Below are 25,255 nucleotides of genomic sequence, written 5' to 3'. Positions count from 1 at the left end.
GGAGTGGGTTGCCATTTCCTTCTCCAGTATGCTGTCTCGGTTGATCATAACTTTTCTTCCAGGGAGCGTCCTTTAATGTCATGGCTGCAATCACCATCTACAGTGATTTTGGAGCCCACAGAAATAGTCTGTCACTGTTTCCATTGTTTTCCTATCTATTTGCCATAAAGTGATGGGACTTGATGCCATGATCTTGGTTTTCTGAATGTTGAGCTTTAAGCCAACTTTTTGACTCTCCTCTTTCACTTTCATCAAGAGGCTCTTTAATTCTTCACTTTCTGCCATAAGGGTAGTGTCATCTGTATATCTGAGGTTACAACAAGATCCATCAGTGGTTGCCAAAATCAATGGATGAAAGTGGGAAAAAAAAAACAGCAGGTTATTTGCATATTCTCAGAGTATTTATCCCAAGACACTTCTTTATCACAAAAGGAAAAATAGTAACTTTACAGTGGAGAGACTTGGCAGACACTACCTGACCACATGAGGAGGGTTTGCAATAGCAATAGTAAATCATATCAATATCATGTACCTCCCTGATAATGATGCACTGAGAAGACATACAGCACCACTCTTGTGATATTCTTGCCAGAGGTTCATAACCTCCATTTAATCATGCAAAAACATCAGATAAACCCAAGTTGGGGGAAATTCTGTTAAATTCCTGACTACATCAGTAGTCAAGGTCCAGGACAGACTGAGAAATGGTCACGATTTGAAGAGACCAAGGAAATAAAACAATCAAATGCAAGGTGGGATTCTGGATTGAATCCTAGAACAGAAGAAGGATATTAGAGAAAAGGCTGGTGAAATTTTGAATTAAGTTCAGTGAAAGTTTCCTCTTTTATAGCAGTATAGGCTTCCATTGCAAGGATGTCCCATAATTTAATTGATTAGACTCTTACAGATGGGTGGGTTGTTTTTGTTTTTTAAAAAAATATTTTAGGATGGAAGATTTTGTTTTAAAAATTGTTAATAAGAAATTTTGTTAATAAGAAACCTGGAAGAATCTGCTTTGAGAAGTAAGAAAATATGTATTTGTGCACACAAGGCACCACTCTATTTTCTTATGCATTAAAATAATCATAATATTTTGCTGCCTTTAAATGAGGCTGAGATGTTGATAGGGATATCTTTCCCAAGTTTAGCATTTTTTCCTCTGCCTCATTAAAGATCACTTTATCTCATTAGCACAACATGCCTGAGAAGAAACGCATATTGATGCTGAGTGTCTGCAAATCAATATAGAAATTCAAATATTTTAACAATATCATTATGGATTCTGCTTTTGGTGATCTTTATTTTTGCTGTTGATCCATGCAGTGCTTTAAAGAACTTGCTGTTTCTTAATTTATATGTGGGCTTGGCAGTGTACCCACCTGGACACATAGTTTATATTCAGTAACTACATTTTTAAATGATCAATTAATTTTTTTTCTTCTTCTTCAAGGAATGCGCTTGGCTCTAGCTGATGCTGGTGACACTGTTGAAGATGCTAACTTTGTGGAAGCCATGGCAGATGCAGGTATTCTCCGCCTATATACCTGGGTGGAATGGGTGACAGAAATGGTTGCCAACTGGGATAGCCTAAGAAGTGGTCCTGCCAATACCTTCAATGATAAAGTTTTTGCCAGGTAATGTATAGTCCCCAACCACTTTTACTCTAAAGACTTGCTTAGTCCTGGTGTGTTTTTAAATTTTCTTTTTATTTTAACTCTTCAAATAAATTTAGATGTTAATAATAGCAACTCTTCATTGAAAGCTTACTTGTGCTGGGAACTATGCTAAGTACTTTGGATCCATTCTCTGATTTTAGCCTTATAGCAGTTTTATATAATGAAAATATTATTAGCCTTCTTTCTTTCTTTGGCAGTGTCAGATCTTAGTTGTGGCATGTGGGATCTTTACTTGCAGGATTTTTTATTAAGTTGCAGCATGCTAACTCTTAGTTGCAGCATGTGAGATCTTGTTCCCTGACTAGGGACCGAACCTGAGCCCCCTGCATTGGGAGTGCACGGTCTTAGCCACTAGACCACCAGGGAAATGATGGTTCAGTTCAGTTCAGTCGCTCAGTCATGTCTGACTCTGCGACCCCATGGACTGCAGCACGCCAGGCCTCCCTATCCATCACCAACTCCTGGAGTTTACTCAAACTCATATGCATTGAGTTGGTGATGCCGTCCAACCATCTCATCCTCTGTTGTCCCCTTCTCCTCCTGCCTTCAGTCTTTCCCAGCATCAGGGACTTTTCCAAGGAGTCAGTTCTTCGCATCAGGTGGCCAAAGTATTGGAGTTTCAGCTTCAACATCAGTCCTTCTAATAAATATTCAGGACTGATTTCCTTTAGGATGGACTGGTTAGATCTCCTTGCAGTCCAAGGGACTCTCAAGAGTCTTCTCCAACACCACAGTTCAAAAGCATCAATTCTTTGGCGCTCAGCTTTCTTTATAGTCCAACTCTCACATCCATACATGACTACTGGAGAAATCATAGCCTTGACTAGACGGGACCTTTGTTGGCAAAGTAGTGTCTCTGCTTTTTAATATACTGTCTAGGTTGGTCATAACTTGTCTTCCAAGGAGCAAGCGTCTTTTAATTTCATGGCTGCAGTCACCATCTGCAGTGATCTTGGAGCCCACAAAAAAAAGTCTCTCATCGTTTCCATTTTTTTCCTATTTGTCATGAAGTGGTGGGATCAGATGCCATGATCTTAATTTTCTGAATGTTGAGTTTTACCAATTTTTTCACTCTCTTTCACTTTCATCAAGAGGCTCTTTAGTTCTTCTTCAGTTTCTGCCATAAGGGTGGTGTCATCTGCATATCTGAGGTTATTGATATTTCTCCCGGCAATATGATTCCAGCTTGTGCTTCATCCAGCCCAGCATTTCTCACAATGTACTCTGCATATAAGTTAAATAAGCAGAGTGATAATATATAGCCTTGACGTACTCCTTTCCTGATTTGGAACCAGTCTGTTGTTCCATGTACAGTTCTAACTGTTGCTTCTTGACCTGCATGCAGATTTCTCAGGAAGCAGGTCAGATAGTCTGGTATTCCCATCTCTTTAAGAATTTTCCACAGTTTGTGGTGATCCACACAGTCAAAGGCTTTGGCGTAGTCAAAGCAGAAGTACATGTTTCTGTTGATTTTTCAATGATCCGGTGGATGTTGGCAATTTGCTTTCTGGTTCCTCTGGCTTTTCTAGATCCAGTTTGAACATCTGGAATTTCATGATTCATGTACTGTTGAAGTCTGGCTTGGAGAATTTTGAGCATTACTTTGCTAGTGTGTGAGATGAGTGCAATTGTGCGGTAGTTTCAGCATTCTTTGGCATTGCCTTTCTTTGGGATTGGAATGAAAACTGACCTTTTCTAATCCTGTGGCCACTGCTGAGTTTTCCAAGTTTGCTGGCATATTGGCATATTTCCAAATTTTCTGGCTAGGGGAGTCCTAGCTCTATTTTATAATTAAATAAATTGAAGCCTAGAAAAATTTTAATTTTTCATTAAATGCCTCAAAGCTAGTCATTTCAGACTTGGGATTTGAATTTGTTTGTCTCCAAAGCCTATTTTCATGACCGTTGCACCATGCTGTCTTGCATTAGAGGAGGACGGAATGGTTAAAGGAAAAGTAGCTTAAAAGAAAAGAATTGTCTTTTTTTCTTGCTTCATTCATAAGATATATATCAGTCTGTTTGTATCAGGAACCATCCTAAGCACGAGTGTTACAAAGATGAATTAAGACTTGATCATTCATTGTAGGAGGAGAGAAAAACACTTCTCTGACCAATTACAATAGTAGGAATAGAGGGAAATTAGAGGAGGTGGTATGTGAGTTCTGAGTTTCTTAAAAAATAAACTGAAATTTTGAGGGAGAGGAGAAATCCATGCAAAGAGTGTGGTATTTCTTTGAAGCATAGTGTGTGGAGGGCAGAAGTAGGAGATCAGACAAATTGGGGCCACATTAGGCCCAATTCTGAAGGGCCTGAGGTAGCATAAGGAATATCTTTTTTATTCCAGTGTCCATTGTTTAAAATGCAACAATTAAACCTGACTATAGTCTTATTAAAAGTATTTTCAAATTGCACTTTTGACTTCATAATCAAATTTATTGTGTTCTCATAAATAGGGTCTCTAAGCAGTGTCAGATGACAGGACTCAAGTAGATAGACAGTGGGAGGCTATAATAGTTTTAAGGAACACAAAGATGGTTTTGTGATAGAGCAGTATGAAATGTTTCAGGCATTGTTCTCATATTCAGTTCAGTTCAGTCACTCGGTCATGTCTGACTGTTTGCGACCCCATGAATCACAGCACACCAGGCCTCCCTGTCCATCACCAACTCCCAGAGTTTACCCATACTCATGTCCATCAAGTTGGTGATGCCATCCAGCCATCTCATCCTCTGTTGTCTCCTTCTCCTCCTGCCCCCAATCCCTCCCAGCATCAGAGTCTTTTCCAATGAGTCAACTCTTCGCATCAGGTGGCCAAAGTACTGGGATTTCAGCTTCAACCTCAGTCCTTCCAATGAACACCCAGGACTGATCTCCTTTAGGATGCACTGATTTGATCTCCTTGCAGTCCAAGGGACTCTCAAGAGTCTTCTCCAACACCATAGTTCAAAAGCAGCAATTCTTTGGCACTCAGCTTCCTTCACAGTCCAACTTTCACATTCATACATGACTACTGGAAAAACCATAGCCTTGACTAGACAGACTTTTGTTGGTCTGCTTTTGAAATAATGTCTCTGCTTTTGAATATGCTATCTAGGTTGGTCATAACTTTCTTCTAAGGAGTAAGCATCTTTTAATTTCATGGCTGCAGTCACCATCTGCAGTGATTTTGGAGCCCAGAAAAATAAAGTCTGACACTGTTTCCACTGTTTTCCCATCTATTTCCCATGAAGTGATGGGACCAGATGCCATGATCTTCATTTTCTGAATGTTGAGCTTTAAGCCAACTTTTTCACTCTCCTCTTTCACTTTCATCAAGAGGCTTTTTAGCTCCTCTTCACTCTGCCATAAGGGTGGTGTCATCTGCATATCTGAGGTGACTGATATTTCTCCTGGCAGTCTTGATTCCAGCCTGTGGTTCTTCCAGCCCAGCGTTTCTCATGATGTAATCTGTGCATAAGTTAAATAAGCAGGGTGACAATATACGGGCTTGACGTACTCCTTTTCCTATTTGGAACCAGTCTGTTGTGCCATGTCCAGTTTTAACTGTTGCTTCTGGTCTGGTATTCCCATCTCTTTCAGAATTTTCCACAGTTTATTGTGATCCACACAGTCAAAGGCTTTGGCATAGTCAATAAAGCAGAAATAGATGTTTTTCTGGAACTCTCTTCCTTTTTTGATGATCCAGCGGATGTTGGCAATTTGATCTCTGGTTCCTCTGCCTTTTCTAAAACCAGGTTGAACATCTGGAAGTTCACGGTTCACGTATTGCTAATATATGTGGAGGTTTTTTTTATACCTATATACACTTGCCTTTAAACTCAGTTACTTTTTTTCCATACTCCGTAGTGAAATGAATGCAGGAATTATAAAGACAGATCAAAACTATGAAAAGATGATGTTTAAAGAAGCTTTGAAAACAGGTTTTTTTGAGTTTCAGGTAAGCTGTTAATTTTCATAGTATAAAATAGTCAATATAAATATTGCACATTTCTTTTTTTTCCTCCTGCTATAGCATAATGACTCATCTTTTAAATGGAGAGTGAAAACTTGTAAAGTCTTCAGTAAATTATGATTTTAAGTAGTTTTCTTGGGTACTTTTTCTATTATGTTCCTTTATATAAATAATTCCTTAATATAAATAATTCTGTTCCTAGTTGAGCTGTGAGTTAATTGAGGTTAAATCTGAAAATTAGTCATGTTTTCCAGAAAAGCATTTTAAAATTGATTTAAAAAATAAACGCCTAATTGTAAACTAATTGCTGTTAAGTTTGAAAGCAAATGTTTTCTGGGATTTTCCACAAGGTGTCAGTATACCCTCAAGTTTGACAGTCCAAGCGCTTAAAGTAAAAACGTAGCTTTTCTCGGTTTTGTAGAATATCACATTGGGATTTATGTAATTTGGTTTTCAGAAATGTGGTTAAATAAGGATAAGTGCTGAGCATATCAGTGTATCATATTTATAGGCTTTTTAGTACTTAATATTTGTTACTTAGAGCATTCACCTTAGTACCCAGTTTAAATTGTTCAATTTTTATGTCCATTACAAAATGTCTTTTTCAGATATTTCTTTTGAGAATTAGTAATATAAAAGTGCAATATTCTTTTGTTAGGATTGATAATTTTTTTTTTTTTTACTGAAAAACGGGGTTAATCAAACATTTATTTGATCTTGTAATTAAGAGATTTCCTAATCATAAAAACAAAAGAACGGAACACTAAAAAAAAATACTGATGAATTTGGCAACACAGGTAAGAAAATCACAACTGAAATCATCTTAAAAATACAGTCAATTGGAAAATTACTTACAGTCTGTATTTTAGTATTTTTGACACATCAAAAAAAAAAAATACAGATATCCAAAGAAAAATAACCAAAGGATGTGAACAAACAGTTCCTCTAAAGAGTCCTAAATGGCTAAGAAGTGCTTAAAAAATGTTTAATAGCAAAGGTCATCAAAGATGTACAGATTTAAACAATTTATTGTTATGGACCTAAGGATTGATACATATTTATTTTCAGAATCTTAAGAATAAAGCAAAACCTTTTCAGAAATTATGAATTTTTAAAAGACTAAGTACTTAAAAATGCATTAAAATAGAGATATTGAACTTTTTTCCTTTAATTTTATTTCAAAGAAGTAGGGGGAGAGAAATGATAAAGAATTCCAAATTTTGTAGGCCGCAAAAGATAAGTACCGTGAATTGGCCATAGAAGGGATGCACCGAGACCTTGTGTTCCGGTTTATTGAAGTTCAGACGCTTCTCTTGGCTCCATTCTGCCCGCATTTGTGTGAGCACATCTGGACACTCCTGGGAAAGGTAGCGTTATGCATTTAAGATGTTCTGTGTGATTTTGATTTTTGTCTCATTAAATAATGTTACTTGCAAGAAAAAGACTGAAAATGAGTACTGTTAAATATAATGTTGGGTTCATCATCTCATAATTATTACAGCAGCTTAAATTGAAGCTGTCTCCTTTTTAGACAGAAACATCATGTATGAGTCTTTATATACACACTATGTATATTTTACTTTATGTGTGTTGTTTATCACCTTCTTATTAGGAAATATTATAATACATTTGAATACATTCAAATATATATTTTAATATATGTATAACTAATAATGTTTTTCTAGCTGTTTGTTTTTAAAGGTGAACATATTGAAAGATATATATAATGTTATGAACTGCTTATAAACAAAGGTAGAAGTGTATATTTGCATAAATATTCTTTTATATAAAATTCCTGGCATATATAGGGCTGCATATTCTGGGATATTATATTAGCATTCTTACTGTGAAGGTAAATTTAATTATTTCTCTCAGGCTTGCAGATAAACAGATTGGTTGGTTTAATAACTCCTTTCCAGCCTTATTAGCCAAGCTCTTCTGTATTTTTTACTGTGTGAAGAATGCAAAAACGTGTTCATGAAATATATTCCAAATAGCCATACTTTCAGTACTAGATGTATTAATAGGGTAAAAACTGAGAGTGTGTATAATTTATATAATAATGATTAAATTTAGGCAAATTAGCATTACATAATTTTCTTTGAAAGTGAGCATATGTGTGTGGGTATTAATATGCTTATACAAATGGATGCTAATTAAGGATGTAGAGTCAGACTTCACAGCTTGAATTCTAGGGAACATTAGATCAGGGGCTGAAAGTGTGTTCTATGTAGTCAGGTTTGAACTTTGAGCACACAGTTACAGATGGTAGCCTTGGTATGAAACTGTAACCAAGAATCATAAAATAGTTGTGTTGTCTAATCTCAGTGAACCTCTTTTTTTTTTTTTCAAGCCTGACTCAATTATGACTGCTTCATGGCCTCTGGCAGGTCCTGTGGATGAAAGCTTGATACGTTCCTCACAGTATCTCATGGAAGTAGCACATGACCTTAGGCTGCGACTCAAGAACTATATGATGCCTGCTAAAGGGAAGGTGAAGTCATTTTTTTAAGAGTCATTACTTAAAAGTTATTGGTCAAATAACATCTAATAGTGATGAAGATAAAGACAACTTTCGTTAAAATGTATAGGGCTATTTTCATTATTAATGCAGTTCTGTAATATGATTTTTTTAATGTTAAAGGAAGTAGTGGTATACACTGGAAGTTTATTTCATTTTTGGTGTATATAAAAATAAGTAGATGTTTTTTCCTTTCTTCTGCCCTATAGAAGACTGACAAGCAGCCCCCTGAAAAGCCTTCACATTGCACCATCTATGTGGCAAAGAACTATCCGTCTTGGCAACACATCACCCTGTCAGTTCTACGTAATCACTTTGAGGTAATTCTCTCAGTAGGCATTCCCCCTCCAAGCAGTGTTGTGTACTGCTTATACTGGTTTTGTTTTCAGGATGTTGGCAATGTCTAGGGGAAGGAAGAACGGCATCTTCGTTTAATTACCTTTAGATGTGGAGTGTCCTTTGTGGCTCTTAAATGGATGCTGAGGGAAAAACTGTTTCATTTCTGAAACTTTCATACAAAAATACTGGATCTAGTAGTATATAATAAGAGATGTGGAACTTTTTCATATATTGGTTAAAATTATGAAGCAAAAGAACTAAGTTTGCCTTTTGGTTTCATTGTACCTTGAACACTGGGATTCATGAAATCTTAACATTATGATGTTTGAAATCTTTGAAGCTTGATGCTTGAGTAATTTAAAAGAAAGTGGCCAGTTTGATAACTACCAGTAGAAATGGAGAGTTTGGTGTTTCCTTTTTTTTTTTTTAAGACTGTCAGGTAAATCACTATTACATATGATAGTTATATTTGAAGGAAACTCAATATTTAAACTTAATTCTAGGTTTTCCTAAAGAAAAAAATTTACCTGCCTTTTTCCTTTCATGTTCAAAATATGGAAATAAATTTATATGTTGTGGAATTTTTGCCTAGGTTATAAAGAATAGTTATTGGTGGACAGAAACCATTAAGGTGCACTTGAGAAAGAGACAAAGTAGGGATTATGGCCAAAGCATAAAGTGATAATATAAAGGAGAAGTCCATAGCTTTGATTTTCTAGACCTTTATTGCAATTTTGTCTCACTACTTTTCATAGTTGCCCAAGAAATACTTATGAGAATTTTTAGATTTGTAAGACTTGATGGAAAGAGAAGAGCAAGTGTTTTCGTAATCTTTGTGAACCTGATTTTATGGGGAAGTATTTCTTCCTTTGATTGTGTATAATAGAAAGAGAAAGTAGCTCTTAGAGTCTGCTTATAGATTTTTGACTTATGGTAAATAAAAGAGTTAAAAGCTACTTTGGTAGTCAGAAAAATGAAATTGTGCCTCAGTGGTTTATATATTCATTATCAGCATTTTCAAGGAAACAGCAGAAGAATTCAGTATGGCATGGAATATCCCAGGTATTAAAAAAGACCCATCACCACTGTTCTTTTAGAAGCTATACTTTTACTTATATTCATTGACTAGATTATATAGTTTGGAATCAACATCATCTTTTGACATTATTTGGAATGACCAGCTTCCTTTAAAATTATCATTTGTTTTTATCCTAAAGAACTCAAAGAGTGTCAGTTTATAATCCAGAGGAATGTTCTTATGTTTAGTATGACACTTATTCAGTGACATAGGGAAAAGGAATGTGTCTCACCCTCTCCTTTTCTTTTCCTTATGTATTTCAAAGCAACATTTTTGCCAGTGGAGAAAATATTTTTTCCTGTGTACTCTAGTAAAGGTTAGAATTGAATGTCAATAGATTATTGGAAATCTTACTATATGTTATTTTTCTTTTAGATTTATTCCCAACCCTTGGCTTTGGTGCAGTGCTTTTATATTAAGGAGAAAACAGGTCATCCAAAACTCTGAAAAGGCCACTTGCTTTATTACTCCTCTGTTGATGTTTGTAGGAGTGAATTTAAATTTAGGCAGCACATTTGGGACGGTGTGCATATTAGTGCTTATAATACTTACAGGTAGATAGAAATTATTATTATTATTATATTTTTATTATTTTAAAGAAATTATATTCTTTTTTCACATTTGTGGTAACAGTTTATAAGAAGAGTGCTCAAAAACAGAAATTATATATATCTTGTATGATAGTTGTATAATCTCCATTTTGCTTGACTAATGAGTTGCTTTTAGAAGTTTAAAGACAAATGAGATCTTTATAGACCATTTTATCACCAGGTAGGACTAATGTTATGATCCTAAGAGTGTCATTAACATAAGGAAAAATTAAATACTTTGCATGATGCACTTGCTTTTCTCCTCTGTCCTAAAACACATGTGTCCTTTGAATTTAGAGGAAACAGGAGACTCTTTTTTGTATTATTCATTTACCTTTCACTTCCCCATGATGCTGGAGTGTGCCCCCTCTTCTGCTCTTCTCTATCAGGCTGGTGGCCACTGTTTCATTTCTGGCCAGTTTCTTATAGGCATATCTACTATCTTACATTATTTTAAAAATATTTTTCCTCATATTCCTCTCCCACTCTTTTTTTAGAACAACAGTGGAAAATTGCCTGATAACAAAGTCATTGCTGGTGAACTAGGCAGTTTGCCAGAACTGAAGAAATACATGAAGAAAGTGATGCCATTTGTCGCCATGATTAAGGTAAGCTGTGGATCTTGTGCAGCTGTGATCACATGGGTAATGATGGTTAGCTAGGATCGTAGAAGGAAGAGGAAAACTCTGGGCAAGAGCTCTCTCAGGAAATCTGCTAAAATGACTTTTCAGTCAGTGGTTGTGGAAATGAATGATTATATTTGGGTTTTACCTGTGAAATTGCTGAGTGTGTTAAAATATGTATTGTGAAAGAAAAATTGGTTTAGAATTACTGCACTAAATGATTCTCTTCATGTTCTACCTGCCCTTCTTTTCAGTTTGAGGAGGAAGCATATTCTTTGGCTTCCATTAGGGTCTTTTTACTAGATCCTATTACTGGAAACAGGATTCTACGTTTGTATAGGTTTAGCTTATTAACAGGATAAATGTTGTTTATAGCGGTTAGACCAGGGTTTCTCATTAATGGCTCTATTTGTATTTTAGGTTGGATAGTTCTTGGAAGGCTGTTCTCCTGTGCACTATAGGATGTTTAACAGTGTCTTGACTTCTACCCACTGGATGCCAGTAGAATTTCTCTCTCCCCAACTCAAGTTATGACACTTAAATGTCTCCAGACATTGGAGACATTTATTTCCTGGTTGTCTGCTCCCCAATTCCAGCTTCCCCATTGAGGGCTTCCCTTGTAGCTCATTTGGTAAAGAATCTACCTGCCATGCAAGAGACCTGGGTTTGGTTCCTGGGTCAGGAAGATTCCCTGGAGAAGGAAATGGCAACCCACTCCAGTATCCTTGCCTGAAGAATCCCATAGACAGGAACTTGGCAGGCTACAGTATGAGGTTGCAAGAGTCAGACACAACTGAGCCACTAAGCACACACACATTGAGAGCCTTTGGGTTAAACTCTTAGCTTTCTTCATATAGATAGCTGATCTATTGGATTTCTTGACAGAGAAACAGAAACAAAACTGAATGTTGCTTAAGATCCCAGACTCTGGGGGCAGACAGATCTTGGCCCCAAATCCTGTTTTCTGTTACTTCTTAGTTTGGAGGCCTTAGACAGATCACTTGAATTCTCTGGGCCACAGGTTTTTCATCTATAAAATAGGAAATTAATAGAATCTACCTTTTAGGAGTGCTGTGAGGAGTAAATGAGTTAATACATATAACACATTTTAATACTACTTGTCAAAAAGTAAGCTCAGTAAATTAAAAAAAAAGTTAATCAGTGTCTTCCCCCCTATTAAGCATGTAATGATTATTATGCTTTAGATTAATTCTTCAGCCTTGGAGGCTATAGATGCCTTCCTGATAAGAAAGCAAAACTCAGAGCTTGTCCTGTATTAGGGTAAATTGCTTCTAGGAGAATTAAAAGGCTTTCCTAAGGACACATAGTCAACTGTCTGAGCCTTATGGTATTTGAAGTTTCAGAAATAATTGAGACTCTTGGCTTGACCTACACTAATCAACTTATGTTTGTGGATATACTCATAATTCATTGGTTTTCAGCTAGTGCCATCGGTCCAACGTCAGATCCATTGTCAATATGGGAATCAACAAAATATCAACAAAAATCAACAAAAAAAAGTCAACAAAAAATCAACAAAATATTGTTCATTGCACAGGCAATAAATTTTGGTGACATGCTTTACAGAATCCAGTAAAACCGATTTTAAATAATGTTAGATTCAAGGGTTGGCTTTTTGAAAAACCAGTGTTAGAATTTTCAAGTAGTAAAATATTTTTTCAGTAATGATGATTTGCCAGGCAAATTAGTGGTTTGTAACTTTGAAAAGTGTTTAATAAATCTGGGAATAAGAATAGTTTTCTAGCACTTTATGGGAAAAGAAACAACTTGGATGATAAATGAAGGTAGTGAGCATCAAGAATCGTGTCAGGTCACTTTCATATAAATAAAGGAAACATATTCTAGTCAGGTTAGCTATATTTGTGCATTTGAGCATAGTTCTTGAAGGTTGCATCTTGAGCAGCAAATACTTTATTTAATGTTAAAGAAAATTAAGAATAAGGAATTTTTTTTTAAAGAAATGGTTTTTATGTTATAGAATTATCCGAGTACCCATTTAAATCAAGATTTTAAGATATTTTAAAATTTATAGGGATTTTTTTGTTTGGTTATATACTTATTTATTTCATTTTGGCACCCTTATTTTTTTTTAATATTTATTTTTAATTGATCAATGATTGGTTTATAATATTGGTTTGATTTCTGTCATATATCAACATGAATCAACCATAGGTGCACATATATACCTTCCTCTTAAGTCTCTCTCCTGCCTCCCACCCATTCCCACCCCTCTAGGTTATCACAGAGCCCCAGTTTGAGTTCCCTGAGTCATAAAGCAAATTCCCATTGGCTCTCTATTTACATATGTTTGTATATGCAACCATGCTACTCTATGTCTGGTTATTATTAATTTACTATTCCTTGAAATAGTCTTATTGATGTGGTACCTTAGAAACTTTTAATTTAATTTTTTTTTTTTTAGTTAACTGAGGAATATTTTAACACACTTGTTTGATTCCTTGTCAAAGCAAGTTCTTTGGATCTGCTTGTTAAGTCAGGCTAAATAAACAATGATGAAATCATATTTCTTTTATAAATCTGAAAACCTGTCCTCTAGTCTTTTCCGTGCTGTCTTAATCTTATCATACTTTAAATTATAATTACGCTCAGCTAGTAATTTCATTAGTGAGCAAACATAGATAAGGGAAACCATGAGTCCAAGGCCTTTCCTTTAACTGTTCAAATTTGAAGATTTTATCACTTGAGAGACTGATTGCTTTGGCGGAAATATGTTTTTTTCAACATATTCTTAATGTGATTTTGCTTTTCAAAACCACTTTGGCTGTTAGGAAAATCTGGAGAAGATGGGACCTCGTGTTCTGGATTTGCAATTAGAATTTGATGAACAGGCAGTGCTCATGGAGAACATAGTCTACCTGACCAACTCTCTTGAGGTAAGAGGGGCCCGGGGTTATAATAACTAACTGACTATAGTTAACAATCCAGTTCTGTTGTTTTATAATAAGCCTTTTTAAAAACTTCATCTTCTATGTTTAGTACCCTTGCCAAATATATTGTAGGGGGAAAGAGAATGGGTAGTACAGGAGTTACGGGAAGAAGAAATCATCTGTTACCTTATTTCACTTATCAATTATTCTGTATCTAAAATACTAACTGTATATGCCCAAGTTTTCTCTTCAAAATGAGGAAGAGACCTTATAGTCATATACTTTCAAAATCTCTTATATTATGGAACACTCTGAATTGCTTCTTTTTCCCACTTCCCTTTAAGACCTCAGATTGACAGATTTGGATTAAAATCCTTGATTCATGATATATCATCAGTGGTCCATGTTTGGCCCTTTTTTCCCCCTAGTTAGTAATACATGAACATCCTTGAATCTACTGCCCAACTCAGGAAACAGAACACTACCAGTAGCTTTCACATATTTGAGTTTCTCCCCATCCCATCTTCATGCACCAGGGACAGTTTAATATATAGATTCTAAAAATGCTGTCTCTCATTCAACTTAGGAAGAAGGAAAGATAATTTTCTATAGAAAATTGTGTTAGAGGACTCAAAAAGTGGTTCTAAGAATAATGAAAGCCTGGTGGCTCAGATGATAAAGAATCCACCTGCAATGCGGGAGACCTGGGTTCCTTCCCTGGTTTGGGAAGATCCCCTGGAGGAGGGCATGGCAACCTACTCCAGTATTCTTGCCTGGAGAATCCCCGTGGACAGAGGAGCCTGGCAGGCTACAGGCCATGGGGTCACAAAGAGTCCGACACAACTGAGCGACTAAGCACAAAAACAGAACAGGTTTATATTTCAAAAAAATTGTTTTATGAAATATGGGAATGAAAGAAACAATCATTTCTAAGTAAATATTTTATGTCATGTAATTATAAGTGTGTGGGTTTCCCAAAGAATCTGTCTGCTAAACAGGAGACACAGTTTCGATCCCTGAGTCAGGAAGATCCCCTGGAGAAGGAAATGGCAACCTACTCCAGTATTCTTGCCTGGGAAATCACATGGACATAGGAGCCTGGCAGCCTACAGTCCAAGAGGTTGCAGAGAGTCAGACATGATTTAATCACTAAACAACAGAAACAACAATTATAAATGCATAATTAAGTATTAGTAGACATCTATTTTATGTATTTCTAAATGTTCATATGTATTCATGGAAATAAAACACTGCTTGGATATTTTCATTGGGACAGTGGGAACACTTTTTATTTAGGGTCATCTTATATTCATATATATATGCAATTTGCTACATATATTGGGCTTTTCCGGGCTTCCCTGGTAGCTCAGCTGGTAAAGAATCTGTCTGCAATGCGGGAGACCCTGGTTTGATTCCTGGGTTGGGAAGATCCAGTGGAGAAGGAATCGGCGACTCACTCCCATATTCTTCGGCTTCCCTGGTGGCTCAGCTGTTAAAGAATGTGCCTGCAATGCGGGAGACCTGAGTTCGATCCCTAAGTTGGGAAGATCCCCTGGAGAAGGGAACGGCTACCCACTCCAGTATTCTGGCCTGGAGAATTCCATGGACTCTATAGTCCATGGGGTTGCTAAGAACTGGACACGACTGAGCTACTTTCACTTTGAGCTTTTCCATTTATTTGAGTGAAAGCCTTTTATCCTCTTTATTGTTTTCTTGTAGGCAGCAGGTAAATGTCAGATTTCCATATAGAAGATGGTAAACATGATTATATAAATAACATACTATGAGACATCCAAGATGAGTGTTAAATAATTGATTATAGATTTCATTTAATGTTTATATGGAAAATAATAAAATTGCACAGATCATTTCATATCAAGTGGAGAACCTAGTTTTGCTATTTGATGAAATGAGGTGATGATTAATTTCAATCATATTAAGTGATACTAATGACTTCCATTTTTTCCCCTCTCTTTTTAGCTAGAACATATAGAAGTCAAATTTGCCTCTGAAGCAGAAGATAAAGTCAGGGAAGATTGCTGTCCTGGGAAACCACTTAATGTTTTTAGAACAGAAGTAAGTTGAAAGAATCTCACTAAATCATTACATTTTAAAGCTGGAAGAGACCTTACAGAGCTTTACATCTAAACCCATCAGTTTGAAGATGGAAGCAAAGTGAGGTCCAGAGAAGTTAAATGATTAGTTCGACTTAGGCCACATAGTTGGTCAGGAGTGGGACTGGATTTCAGGTCCTCTAATTCCCTAGTTAGTCCAGTCCTCACTTTTCCTTACTCTACTGTTACGGTTAGCATCAGATGTTGCTTGTGATTTTAAAAATAAGAATATGATTTTCAAAACGTGACTTAAAAAAAGATAGTGGACATTGAAATGTGAGACTTTTAAACAGAGAGAGGGAGCTTTCATATTTCGGATGAGTTTTGGTTTGATAATGTTATTTAATTTAAGACTTTTGGCTTCTGGCATAAACCAGATTGATGAATCATTTCATATTTTGCTTGTAATGCTTTTTATTAACTCTTAAAGAATCCATTCAGAATGGCAGCATTTGGTAAAGTCTGGTGGAGTGCCATTGTGAGACTCCATGAAATGCCCTACTTTTCTTAATAAGCAGAAGACTTACATAGATCCTGCTACTCTTAGCACATTTCATCAAAGACCCAGCAAACAGAAAAGGTCTCTTTTGAAAGAATGAGGTAATGATGATCATGCAGACCTCCTGAGTTTATCATCAGATTATAAATAGTCTCATTACATTAAGATATGGTAGCTTCAAAAGTACAGTCATTTGAGCCATGGAGATAGGTACATGAAATAGTGTTCCCTATGCAAATGTGTTTATTTCAAGCTACTTTCAAGCATTCCCTTAAGCTACTATGTATTTACGTTTCATAACGCTCAGTTAACTCTTTCACTTAAAATAATGAGTATTGTCTTTAACTATATAGCTTATACAATGTGGAAAGTAGTATGATATAGAACTGAGTTTATGCTCAGTAAATGTGAGGCTCTGTCTCTTTCTAGCTATGTGACCTTGGGCTGCTTTATTAATCTTTCTGGTTTTCAGCTTTTTATCTGTGAAAAGAGGTCTTAAGGAACTGCTTTTCAGGATATAGGGATGATGTCTATAAAGTACCATCATCTGGTACCTAGTAGGAATTCAGTAAACGGTGGTAGTTGTGAAGAGAAAATAGAATCGTTGTTACTATCCATCATCAGTACAGATATGTGTACTCATAGTCACCCTTATGCAGGCATTTGGTTATAAGCATGAGCTTTTGTACGTCTTTTCTTTCATACTTGAGTATCCTTTGATCTTGATTTTAAAATATCAGAATTAAGTCTGTATTTCCTTGGACATTAAAAGTCTAGCAGACACTCCTCTCTCAGCAGTATTCAGATTTGATTTCTAATTAATAGTCATTTTCTCTTTATTTTCTTAGCCTGGTGTATTAGTTTCCCTACTGAATCCTCAACCATTCAGTGGCCACTTCTCAACCAAAATTGAAATCAGGCAAGGAGATAACCGTGATTCTATACTCAGGCGTTTAATGAAAGTGGACCGAGGAATCAAAGGTAAATGGCTTCCCTGAAGTGCACATTTGGCACTAGCTCATGGATTTGTGAGTTCTAAGCAGCAGGAAGAAGGAAGAGTAACTGGCTTGCTTAGGGACAGTCATGTAATGTGGAAAGAATATTGGACACAGAATCAGGACACCTATCTTCTCTTTTGGGACCTTGTGGCTAGGTAGCTTGGTGACTTGGACATGTCACTGAAGCTCTAAATTGATTTCTCTTTTCATAAAATGAGCACTGGATTACGTATTTTTCCAGGATTCCATCTAGCTTTATTTTGAAAAATATTGACTGATTGGTTTGGCTGCTCCAGGTCTTAGTTGCACTATGTGGGATCTTAATTCCCTGACCAGGGATTGGACCTGGGCCCCCTGCATTGGGAGCATAGTCTTAGCCACTGGACCAGCAGGGAAGTACCAGGATTCCATGTAGCTTTAAAATTATAACAAGCAATTTCCATCTCTCAGGGATATTCAGAATTAAGCAACATATTCCCTTAATATTCCAAATTAATCTGCTTGACTGAATCTGTTCCTGGGGAAGGAAGAGAAAAATAATAAAATTTTTTGTGTGTCTGTCATGTGTTCGGAGAAGGTGATGGCACCCCACTCCAGTACTCTTGCCTGGAAAATCCCATGGATGGAGGAGCCTGGTGGGCTGCAGTCCATGGGGTCACGAGGAGTCAGACATGACTGAGCGACTTCACTTTCACTTTTCACTTTCATGCATTGGAGAAGGAAATGGCATCCCACACGACTGAAGTGACTTAGCAGTAGCAGTCATGTTTTAGTCATTTAATCCTTTTACAACTGTCTAACATTGAGGGTATTATTTCCCTTTTGCAGATGATGAAGTAGAGGTTTGCATGGCTAAATAACTTACAAAGTTCATACAGCTAGTAAATCTTGAAGCTGGAATTCAAACAATTCAAACATAGGTCTTTGTCTGTAAAGCTCATATTCTTTCTTTTAGACAATATGCCTCTGGGTAAAATATGTAAATAGTCTTAATTTATTAGCAAGATTAAGTCTATATCTTTTATGATTAGATTTGATATAATAATTTGTAGCTCTTTTTTAAAATCACTCAGCTGATCTTATGCGTGGAGGGAGTTAGTGTGTTTCTAAATTATTTTTCTTCCAAATTATGAAGACAAATTAATGTTGAGATTCCCTGTTTTGCATGATCTCTCCCTTCTCTTCTTGATGGCAATCAAGAGTTGATTGGGCCACATACCATCAGTATAAAAATTTCCTGAAAAGATATAAAGATCCCATACAGTAACCTAATTTTTCAAACTGTATTCAGGGTAACAATATTCCATTTACATAGAAGACTTAAAATAGCCCTGTTTCATTCTGCCATGCATTTTTTGTTCTCTCGAAATTTTTGAGAGACTGTTGTGTGTGGTGTGTGTGTGTAGAGATAAGTGTGTATGTAAAGACTCCTGTGTAGGTACTAAGGGTTTTGGGGAGTCCACAAAGTACTGTTCGCTAGGAGACTGCATCTCCTGAAGGAGTAGGGGACTTAACTACTGAAGTACATAGTCTTTAAGGAGAAGCTGCTGATACAGTAAGAGAGGTGTGGGTACGACTTGCAGCAGAGAGAAAGGCGAGCTCATTTATTTCCAGCTGTGGTGATCGGGCTGGTCTTATGGAGAAAACATCATTTGGATGGGTCCTGTGAGGGTGAAGGGAATGTGTGTGCTTGCATGAGGGAAATGCTGATGACTTGTTTCACTGTGTACCAGCAATATGTTGCTGCTGCTGCTAAGTCGCTTCAGTCCTGTCCAACTCTGTGCGACCCCATAGACGGCAGCCCACCAGGCTCCCCGTCCCTGGGATTCTCCAGGCAAGAACACTGGAGTGGGTTACCATTTCCTTCTCCAATGCATGAAAGTGAAAAGTGAAAGTGAAGTCGCTCAGTCGTGTCCGACTCCCGGCGACCCCATGGACTGCAGCCCACCAGGCTCCTCCATCCATGGGATTTTCCAGGCAAGAGTACTGGAGTGGGGTGCCATTGCCTTCTCCGAGCAATATGTTAGGACTGGGAATTTTTGTTTTTTGTAGACATTTTTAAAAATTGAAAAAATTGCAGTAAAATATGCAAACCATAAAATTGACCACCTTAATCATTTTTTTGAGTGTGTAGTTCATTAGCATTAAATACATTCATATTGATGTGCAACCATCACACTATCCATTTCTAGAACTTTTTCATCATCCCAAACTGAAACTCTATCCATTAAACAATAACTTCCCATTCTTCCTCCTTCTAATCCCTGGCAAGAGCTCTTTTATTCTGTGTATTTGACTCTCCTAGTTACCTGTATAAGTGGAATCATACAATATTGTCCTTTCGTGTCTGTCTTATTTCACTTAGCAAAATGTTTTCAAAGTTTATCTATGGAGACATTTAGCATGTTCCCTCAATAAACCAGGTACTGTAGAATGATAGTGCCATTCTTGCAACTTATAGGCCACAAAAAGCAGAACTTGAAAATTTTGAAGTGTGAACATACAGGAAGCCATTTTGTGGCCTTCCTTTTTGCTGTTTTATGTTGTGTATATTGGTCATGAGAAAATTTTGTAATGGGAAGAACTCTTAACTCTGAAGAACAATATAATAGCTTCTAAAGAAAATAGGTATTTGTGTGCACCCACTGGACAGGATAATTATGAGGTTGTAGTGCATAAGAGGCTTTATTCGTGTATTGGAAATTGGATTATATAATATGTTAAACCTGATTTACCTTTAAATACTCTCAGATACAGCACTGACTAGGTTTTTCGGAACTGTACCAATGTGTTTTGTCCAGCTTGTCTTTTCTCACTGAACTTCTGGCATAATTCTTACTTCCTTTGTTATTCTAGCTGTGAATAATGTTATCATAAAGTGCTTTAAGTTTGATATTAGTAGCTGCTGTGAATTTTGGAAAATAGATAGAGAAATATTAGGGGGAGTTTGCAATTGATATTCCTCCAAGTATCTACAGAAGAGCTCTAAACTTAAGACTTTTCCAAAAGCCCTCAGGATACTTTGATATCTAAGAGAACTGAGTATGTGAAATGAGAAAAGCGTGAAATTCAATAACATACTTCTCTGTCTGCTACGATAGCCAGCAAGTTGTCCAATTAGTGCCAATTGTATTGAGGGTGATTATGATCTAGGTCCAGGAGGAACTAGGAACTAAAATCATCATTTCACTCCACAAAGGCTGTGGAGTAACTATTTGATGATAATAACTTTAAATCACTCAAAACTCATGCCACATATGAACTAATAATTTGGAGGTGAAAAGCTCCATTTCGCATTATCAATCCCTAGGGACTTTCAATCATTCTCATCTTTTCTCTAAGTGCCTTAAATCTTGTGTAGTTGCAGACTTAAATTTCAACATTTTCAATGATAAGACAGGTCTGGGATAAGAAAAGATAGTAAAGCCACTAAGAAAGCCCCAAGAATTTTATTTGCAGTAATGAAGTACATGGGGAAACATCAAAGCAGATGTGTTTTGTCACTTAGGAGCCTGATTGGGTATTAAGGCTTCTTTGAAATAGTTTAATTCAGAATTGCTTGGAATGATGAGGGAGGTCTGTTTCAGAGAGATTGAGACAGAAAGACAGAGGCATATCTGCAGTAAAAGGCCTTGTGCATAAAATCTGCTGGCAGGACTTGTCATTGCTTCCGTAAGAAAATAATTTGATACCACTGATGTGCATGTTGAATTACAATAGCTATTAAAGTGAATTGTATTCTTCCACTCAAATAAGACCATGGCTGTCATGAAGACTGGGGCTGCTTCTTTCTCATTTTAATTATCAGGGCTTGTGCTGTATCTGGGGATAGATTATATGGCCTCTGCAGAACCTCTGTAAAGACTCTTAGGCAGGATTGCCTTCATGGTAGTTGCAGGTAATTGCTCTGTAAACCCTCAGATCCCTGCTCTAAGCTTGTCATCCTTTAGTCTTTGTTTCCCAAGGATAAGAGAATGCCTGGATAACTTGTACTCCTCAAATAGCTGCCAGCTGCATTAATGTCTCCTTTTATCTTTTTTTTAAAATCTTATCCCTCTCATGCTAAGAGTCATAGTCTCAAGGCAGCATGAGGGAGTATGGCTTATGGACCACCCAGCAATCTACTTTAGAAAAGGGTGGGAAATAACTCAGAAGATATCTTCAGTTTCCATAGATCAAGTTAAGCATAAACTAGCCATGCTACGCTTAGAATGAGCAATAAGCCCAGAATCAGCATTTGTAGTTATTTATGGTGTTTTTCCACCTTGTAAAATAAAACCATTTGATGTTGAAAAGTCTCAGAATTGCTGAAATAAATACATTTCTTTTGGGCTCAGTTGTTGGCAGGATTGTTGCATCATAAATTTGTTCAAGGGACAAGCGCTTTCTTTGCCAGGAGCTGTCTTATCATCTTGCACAAGAGCAGATCAGGAAAATCTCAAGCAAGGGAGGGTTGGAGCTCATCCAGAAGCTCAAAATTCTAAAGTCTGTGCCCTTTCCCCCTGTTCTCCTTTAGTTGTCTCTCATCAGCTTGTTAATACACTTTTCATCATTTAAGCAAAACAAGAATCTGGTAATGCTGTTTCTTAGAGTAGTAATTCTGTTTCCAAAATTATCTTCCAAAAGAAAGCTACAATTCTTGCACTTTTAAATATTCCAAGAAGCAAGACAAGAAAAGGAAAAAAAAACTTTTAGGTTTTTTAATGTTCTGAAAAATGGTTAATTGAAGTGTATTAAAAGTGATTTGAGAGAGCATGTAGGATAATGCTCAAAAATATACTCAGTCCCTCCCCTTGGTTTATAATTCCAGAAGATGTGTTATACAGAAGTTCTGCCAGTTTTTGATCTGGGTGAAAGCTGACAGAGGATGAAGATTTGTTAGATTTATGTTTGCTTTCTGAGTTTGGGTCCTGTTTAATAACCTGATGAACATATTTTTTAAGATATAATGAGTCTGTTTAAAACATGAATTATGAGACTCAGCCATGGGTTTGAGCTAGTGACTGTAATTAAATGTTCGTATTGCTACTTTATTTTGCTGTAGACCTTTCCAAAGTGAAACTGATGAGATTTGACGATCCAGTGTTGGGGCCTCGGCGAGTTCCTGTCCTGGGAAAAGAGCACACTGAAAAGACCCCCATTTCTGAGCATGCTGTTTTCCACGTGGATCTCATGAACAAGAAAATTCATCTTACTGAAAATGGGCTACGGGCAGATATTGGTGATACAATGATCTATTTAGTTCATTAAACAAAGGCACAGGAGATTTATCCTGGTTTCTGAGGATATTACCGTTATGATTGTGCCTGTAGGTAGGCTCTGAGAACCTTAGGCTGGACCTAAATAGATTTAATTTCTGACCATCAGATTCTGCATGTACTCGTAACTATACCAAATTTTCTTCAATTCCTGGACCTAATAAATTTTTTTTCCTTATTGAGGCCTCAACTAGAAATAGTTTGTACCATACTTTGTTTTTTTTTTTGTTTTTTTTTTTTAACAGATGTTTGCTGTTTCCCAGAAGCTGTGAGTACTTCAGGTTAATGCAAAAGTGTCGGTATGCTTCTTGTATGAGGTGTACTTCATGTTATTTATGAGGGGTAAGGAGTAGCTAGCAACTTTTTTATTACATCCATTATGGAGTTAGCTGTTTTTCTTTTTTAAAAAGAAGAGTAATTAGATCATCAGTTTTGCTTTTAAAAAGAACTCTCATGATGATTTTAAAAGAACAAATGAGAATATTTTGATTTGATTGTGATCACTCAGTATTTTGTATAAAGAACAAATAGGTCTTAAAATAATTTTTTTTAGCTTTGATATATTCAGTTAGCCACCAATAATATTTTCTCAAGGCTAGTATTGATAATTTATAAATAGTTATTTGATTATACTAAATTTAGGTGTTTTAAAGGAGAGGATTTTTTCCGCCCTCAGAAATCTGCATTTATCAGATTTGCTTTTAGTCCAGTTGTGTTTAAAGATCAAGCCAACAGTATTGCGTATTTATTTTTTTATCCTTTCTGGAATGTCTTTAGATATTGTCTGTGTCATCTCTTTTCATATGAGGAAAAAATATTAGATATTGACTGATAGCAATAAAAAATTTGCATTTCTTGAAGGATTTCATGTGGAGAAAGACCAATTCTGATAATTCTAGGAAACCTGAATTCTAACTTTCAGATCATGTGAAGAGATTTTATTGAGCTTCCTTAGTTTGCTTCATACAATTTGAGATTACAGGGCCTAGTTGAATTCTTTATTACAGAGTCATTAAGACAAATCGTAGAATGTTAGAACTGCACTATCCTTTAGAGAGCATCAAGCACATATCATTGTTTATCTGCTAGGAGCAGGCAGCATAGCAGAGTAGATAAGATTACATGCTCTAAGGTCAGACTAGCTAAGTTAGATTTCCATTTCTTCCACTTGCTATTTGTGTCCTTTTGGCCAGTTACTCAACCCATTTCTTCATCTATAAAATGAAACTAATAATGTACCTACTTTCTAGGCTTATTGTGAGATACTCAGAGGAAACAATCTAGGAAAATCTTACATATATATTAATAGCGTAGTACCTGCCAAGTGGTAAACCTTCTGAAATGCTGCTGCTGACCTTCAATGATTGGTACTGCATACTACTATACTACTATATCAGGTTATAGTAGTAGTAGTAATAATAGACTTAGGACTAATAGGATTATTGTGGCTAATAATCATATCATATTTGTTTGGTTCTTTTGGGGCAACTAATTTGTTTGCCCTCCATTAGATTCTTGTTGCTTCCTCAATCTGCATAGCTGTAGTCACTCCCTAAATCAAAGTAAGTAATCCTTCCTGAGGCCTAAACAAAGGTTACTTGGGTTTAACTTGGCAAATTAAATGAAATGTGCTTGGTCAAAAAAAGAAAAAGGAAAATAATTTTAGTATTGTGAGTAATTGTGCCTGTTTTAATAAATGAGCCTATGAACCTATGCTTCCTTGGATTACAGGTGAGTTGGGATTCATGGATTCTCTGTTCCCTCAGTCTCAATTCCAGTCTCTCTCTCTTAGAATAGATGTCTTGCTAGACTGAATATGTTTTTTGTGTTTAAAGATATGTAAGTTTTGTATAAGGAAGCCTCTAAATGTAAGCCTATAATTTTATTTGATGTGCAACTGAAAAAAACAGCAATTAATTGAAACACTGAGGGGAAAACAAGTTGCATTGGGTTTATTGTATTAATATCATAGGAGCTGGTTACCTTCCTAAATGAACAATGAAACAGAATTCATCAACAAAGCAAAAACCTATGTAATCACCTCACAGTCAAGGAATAGCACAATGCCAGCACCTCAGAAGCCTCCACGCATAAAGACAGACTTATGGCCCAGTGTATGAACAGTCTTTATACATGTTCCATGTGAGATTTTAAAGAATGTTTATTCTGCAGTTGTGGAGTTCTACATACGTGCATTAGGTCATAGATGCAGATTGAATTGTCCAAATCTGTATCCTACCTTCTGTTTTCTTAGTGTACTCTCCATTTTGGAGACGTATTAAATCTCACGACCCCGGATTAATACATTTCTCCTCTAGTTCAGACAACTTTTGTTTTATATATAATATTTTATGCTGTGTTTGATGCTAAATATATTTTGATCTACATAAAACAGTTTTTGTTTTACATATATTATGATGCTTCTGATGTTATTCAGAAGATTGAATAACATCAGTCTTCTTTTGGTTAGTGTTCATGTAGAATATCTTTTTCTATCCATTTACTTTTAACCTTCCATAGCTTTATTTCATTTTTACATTTTATTTTGCCAAATTTTAAACCTATCTAAAAGTTAATCAGCCAGTAAACACCCATATACCTATCAGTGAGATTTATCAGTTATTAACATTTTGTTTCATTTGTGCTCTCTCTTTAAACTTACATTTTAAAAATTTTCTTTTGGAATAGTTTTAGCTTTA

At 36.2% G+C, this 25,255-nt stretch overlaps 1 protein-coding gene across 4 annotated transcripts in view; it reads left to right on the top strand.

The window, feature by feature from the left end:
- The window catches only part of LARS1 (leucyl-tRNA synthetase 1), a 66,817-nt gene extending 42,548 nt beyond the window's left edge, over positions 1-24,269 (top strand). For 3 of the 4 annotated variants that reach the window (XM_027970360.3, XM_060415881.1, XM_060415880.1), the window contains 10 exons: positions 1,451-1,634; positions 5,522-5,612; positions 6,854-6,994; positions 7,981-8,121; positions 8,358-8,468; positions 10,653-10,763; positions 13,589-13,693; positions 15,668-15,763; positions 17,149-17,281; positions 22,343-24,269. In XM_027970360.3, the coding sequence (XP_027826161.1) occupies positions 1,451-1,634; positions 5,522-5,612; positions 6,854-6,994; positions 7,981-8,121; positions 8,358-8,468; positions 10,653-10,763; positions 13,589-13,693; positions 15,668-15,763; positions 17,149-17,281; positions 22,343-22,548 (1,319 nt within the window). In that variant the 3' untranslated portion in view covers positions 22,549-24,269. The remainder of the gene's footprint in view (positions 1-1,450; positions 1,635-5,521; positions 5,613-6,853; positions 6,995-7,980; positions 8,122-8,357; positions 8,469-10,652; positions 10,764-13,588; positions 13,694-15,667; positions 15,764-17,148; positions 17,282-22,342) is intronic. The other variant, XM_060415882.1, reaches the window with a different exon arrangement.
- The last annotated feature ends 986 nt before the right edge of the window (positions 24,270-25,255 follow it).

Source organism: Ovis aries, chromosome 5, assembly GCF_016772045.2.
Source record: "Ovis aries strain OAR_USU_Benz2616 breed Rambouillet chromosome 5, ARS-UI_Ramb_v3.0, whole genome shotgun sequence".
NCBI classification, from domain to species: domain Eukaryota; kingdom Metazoa; phylum Chordata; class Mammalia; order Artiodactyla; family Bovidae; genus Ovis; species Ovis aries.
Note: the sequence above shows the minus strand (reverse complement) of the source record. Positions and strands in the feature narration are given on the sequence as shown.